The following is a 3,826-nucleotide window of genomic DNA, read 5'->3' as shown; positions in this document are numbered from 1 at the left end:
CCCCGGGGCAAGGGTGGGGCCAAAATGGCCGACCCAAGTTCAATCTAATTAAAATCAGATCTTTGATCCGCTCCAGTTTGATCGCTACACAAAGATCTAACGAAACCCCATTTGTAGGTCAAATCCAGTGACCTTCTTGTCATGCATATTCATTGTTCAGATTAGCCAATCAGAGAGCTTTTTTCAAACGCTTTTCGTTGTGAAAAAGTTCGGGAAAATTTCGTTAATGGCGACCGACCTGGAGAATGCTATTGAGAAAGTATTGCAAGATTTCAAGATTCAAACGTTAAAGGAGGAACAGAAGGATATTTTATTGACAGCTCTGAATAATAAAGACTGCATGGCAATTTTACCAACCGGATATGGGAAGTCGTTGCCATATCAGATGTTGATACCTGTCCGAAAACAGTTGCAGATTCAGAGATCCCCAGACTTAGACTCTTACAACGTCGGAAAGATTATCGTTTGTTCGCCTTTAATTGCGTTAATGCAAGATCAAGTGGATAGATTGAACTCTATTCCAAATGTTAAAGCAGTTTACAAAGGTAGGTTTTTGTTTTGTTTTTTTTTTTAAATATAATTACATTGGGGGGAAGAATGCGGATCTTCGACTTTTAGAGTCGAGGTAAATCAAACAGTCCCCCTCATCATTTCCGCGCTCTAAAATGTTATGACTATGTAGGGCCTGGTACAATCGGATAATACGAGTATGCTACCAAGATTATAGCCATTTTTTTTTCACAGGCGAGAGTAAAGACAGTGACCATATTATTGCGGAGGGCAAGTTTGATTATCTTATTGCATCGCCAGAGGTATTGGTTGGCAACAGTGGCTTCCGGCGGGTGACTGGAAAAACCCGAAACCCCCCGATTTTTGGAGAATACCCATACAGGAGGGGTGAAACCCCAATAAAGTGGTGGAAACCCCATAAAATTGAACGTAATGGGGTACAATAAGGCCTAAGGTAATGTTTAATCGAATGATATTGACATCCGTAAATTTTTATAGCCAATTTTACCTCAGAATCGACGGAAATCGGCCGCCATTACGAGTTTACCGTACACCACGCCCGATCTAAATTCGAAGCGAGCTGTTTGTCAATATAATTGTATAGATAATATTGAAATAATTCATAATAATTTCCACAATTATATTTGTTTTACAATGATAATAGTAAAATATGAATTATGTAATAAGTATTTACCAAAAAATGTAAGGACGTTAGCCATTAAGAAAATATGAATTTGTGTATTAATTATTATTCATATTATCCCAATGTTACCAGCTCTAGCCACGTGGAGGCCTCCTTTTTGTAGAGCCATAATTAAAAAAAAAATTCATTTTGGATATTTAAGAGAAAATCTGAATTTATAGATATGAAAATATCCAAAAGCTTCGAAGCAACATAAACCAAAAAAAAAAATAGTAAAGATAATTCATTACTTATTTGTTACAAAGAGAACAAAAAAAATAAATAAAATTCAAAATATGAAAATACTGAATTTATTTTTGAGATTTTAGACAAATTCTGAATGTAGGGATATAAAAATTTGAAATTCAAAGGTTCAAAACAACAATAATAATTAAAAATAAAAATAATAATTACTTATATGTTAAAAATACAACAAAAAATAAATCAAAGTCAAAAGATGAAAAATATACTGAAACCTGAAATAAATAGTAAATTAAAATAACATATCAATTTTAAATATATAGATATTTTATTTCAAAGTAACTTTTTTATGTTCTTTTCTTAGCAAAAAAATTATTTTACATCAGTTATTTACATTTTGAATTGTCTTTAAATCACAACAAATATGAAATAAAAGAAAAAAAAAGAAGAAAAAAATCACACAACAAAATAAAAGAACTGAAGTTTTGATGGAATTTTAACTATGAAAAATGTCTGTCTGAACTGGTTGAAAGATGAAATTATTTGATCATCTCCAAGCACATGTATTTTATGTAATTTTACATTTCATTGCAAGCTGAATCTGTCGACTAAAAATTTCCATTGCCTCTCTGTTCAAACTTATCCCATTGACATGCCAAATGTTTTTATTCGAATTCATTAAACCCCTACATCTCCAAAATATCACATTCTGAGAATTTCCATATTTCCTCCGGAGTGTGTTATTTATATCAAAAACCGTAGAATTGTACTTTCCTGGATCCATAGTACCACAAATCATTTGCCTAAACAGACTTCCAATAAATATTTTTTGAACCGAATCATTTCTTAACAGTTTTTCAATAATGTTTTGGATTCCTAACACTATTTCTGATACGTCAGAAGATGAATTTATATCTTTTTCTCCCACTTGTAGAAACACTTTTGTTGGACAAAATTCAACTGCTCTTCCAAAAGATTGACTATATTAAAATAAAGCTTTTTGTTGTAGTATCTTTGTCACTGAAAAATTTAACACAATAATCATTTGGCAACTTAAAATTCACAGAACCATTTGCTACACTGTTCCCTAATTCTGACACATGATTTTGACCAATTACCGCAATTCGTTCTGAATAAGTAATAGATCGGACAGGTGACTGAGGAGATGTAGGGGTTTCTACAGAGGAAGCTGTTGTAGGACCTGTTGGGAGAGTAATTAATGGAGCTGTTGAAGGACTCAGGATGGGTACAGGATGGCTTGTAGCTGGTGTAATTGATGGAGCTGAAGCAGGAGGAATTGATGAAGCTGCATTCGGGATGGGTGCTGGAATTGACGGAGCTGATGCAGGCCCCCAAGTGAAATTTTTTTCAAACAAATCACTCACAAATTGCCTACAAATTACTTTAAAATCACTTATAAGTGATTTGTTTCAGTGATTTGTAAGCAATTCATTTAACAAATCATGCTTAAATCACTTTCTACTAAAATGATGACTATGATTTGCATACAATTTGTTGATGATAAAAGGGTGATTTGCTTGTGATTTCTTTCCCATTTCAGACAATTTCTGAGTGATTTGTTAAACTTAGGAAATTGTTACAGTGATTTAAGCATGATTTGTTGAACTTAGCCATTCTTCAAGGTGATTTGAACATGATTTCTGGAACTTAGTCTTTCTTCAGAGTGATTTGAAGATGATTTGTTAACTTAGTCTTTCTTCAAAGTGATTTGTAAATGATTTGTTGATCTCATGGCCCTTCTTCAGAGTGATTTGAGAATGATTTACTTCATAACTTCTGCCTGGCTTGCTGATTGGTCAGTATAAGAAACTATACCGCCAATTTTCATTAATCAGATTTGAATTGAAATGAAAGGAGCTACATTGTGCTTTTCTAGATTCATACCTCTCTTCTTTTGTTGAAACTGATGTTTTTTTCAATAATCATGCAGAATATAGTTTTAAGGTATGTATAACTGTATTATGCTATCATTTCCTCTTGAGATTCAGTTAATATTCCCTATGTTCACATGCAATTTATTGTTCTTCTACCAACAACAAAGTCGGTGGCAATCAATGTTTTAAACAAAATCTATGTAAAGCTATAAGCTTCAGAAAAGTACTGGCTTTTTCAGTGTCTAGACAAATATGTATTTCAGATAAGAAAACATTTACCAACTTCTAAAAGTCAACAATTAATGCTTATATCATATTCTGAATTTGGAGCCAAGTACATGTGTATATATCTAAAATACATGATGCCATCTTAATGAGGACACATCCTAGTAAAAGTTTATATTTTAAAATACACTTGCCAAAAGTTTTTTGTTCATATACAACAAATACCGGTATGCATGCAAAATGTGTTTCAAATATTTGAGGGATGGTTACATGAGCATCCTACACACAAGTGTGTAACCACCTGGAGTGATTT

The 3,826-nt window shown here is 32.8% G+C and overlaps 1 protein-coding gene across 1 annotated transcript; it reads left to right on the top strand.

The window, feature by feature from the left end:
- Positions 1-226: 226 nt before the first annotated feature.
- LOC134279954 (uncharacterized) lies at positions 227-2,749 on the top strand (the record flags this gene model as incomplete). The annotated part of the gene is made up of 3 exons (XM_062762367.1): positions 227-545; positions 745-939; positions 2,577-2,749. Coding segments are annotated over exons 1-3 (687 nt in total), but the record flags the coding sequence as incomplete, so codon positions are not given.
- Between the last annotated feature and the right edge of the window lie 1,077 nt (positions 2,750-3,826).

This window comes from Saccostrea cucullata, unplaced genomic scaffold (assembly GCF_032062105.1).
Source record: "Saccostrea cucullata isolate Sc308-1 unplaced genomic scaffold, CSIRO_AGI_Scuc_v1 ctg1860, whole genome shotgun sequence".
NCBI classification, from domain to species: Eukaryota; Metazoa; Mollusca; class Bivalvia; order Ostreida; family Ostreidae; genus Saccostrea; species Saccostrea cuccullata.
Note: the sequence above shows the minus strand (reverse complement) of the source record. Positions and strands in the feature narration are given on the sequence as shown.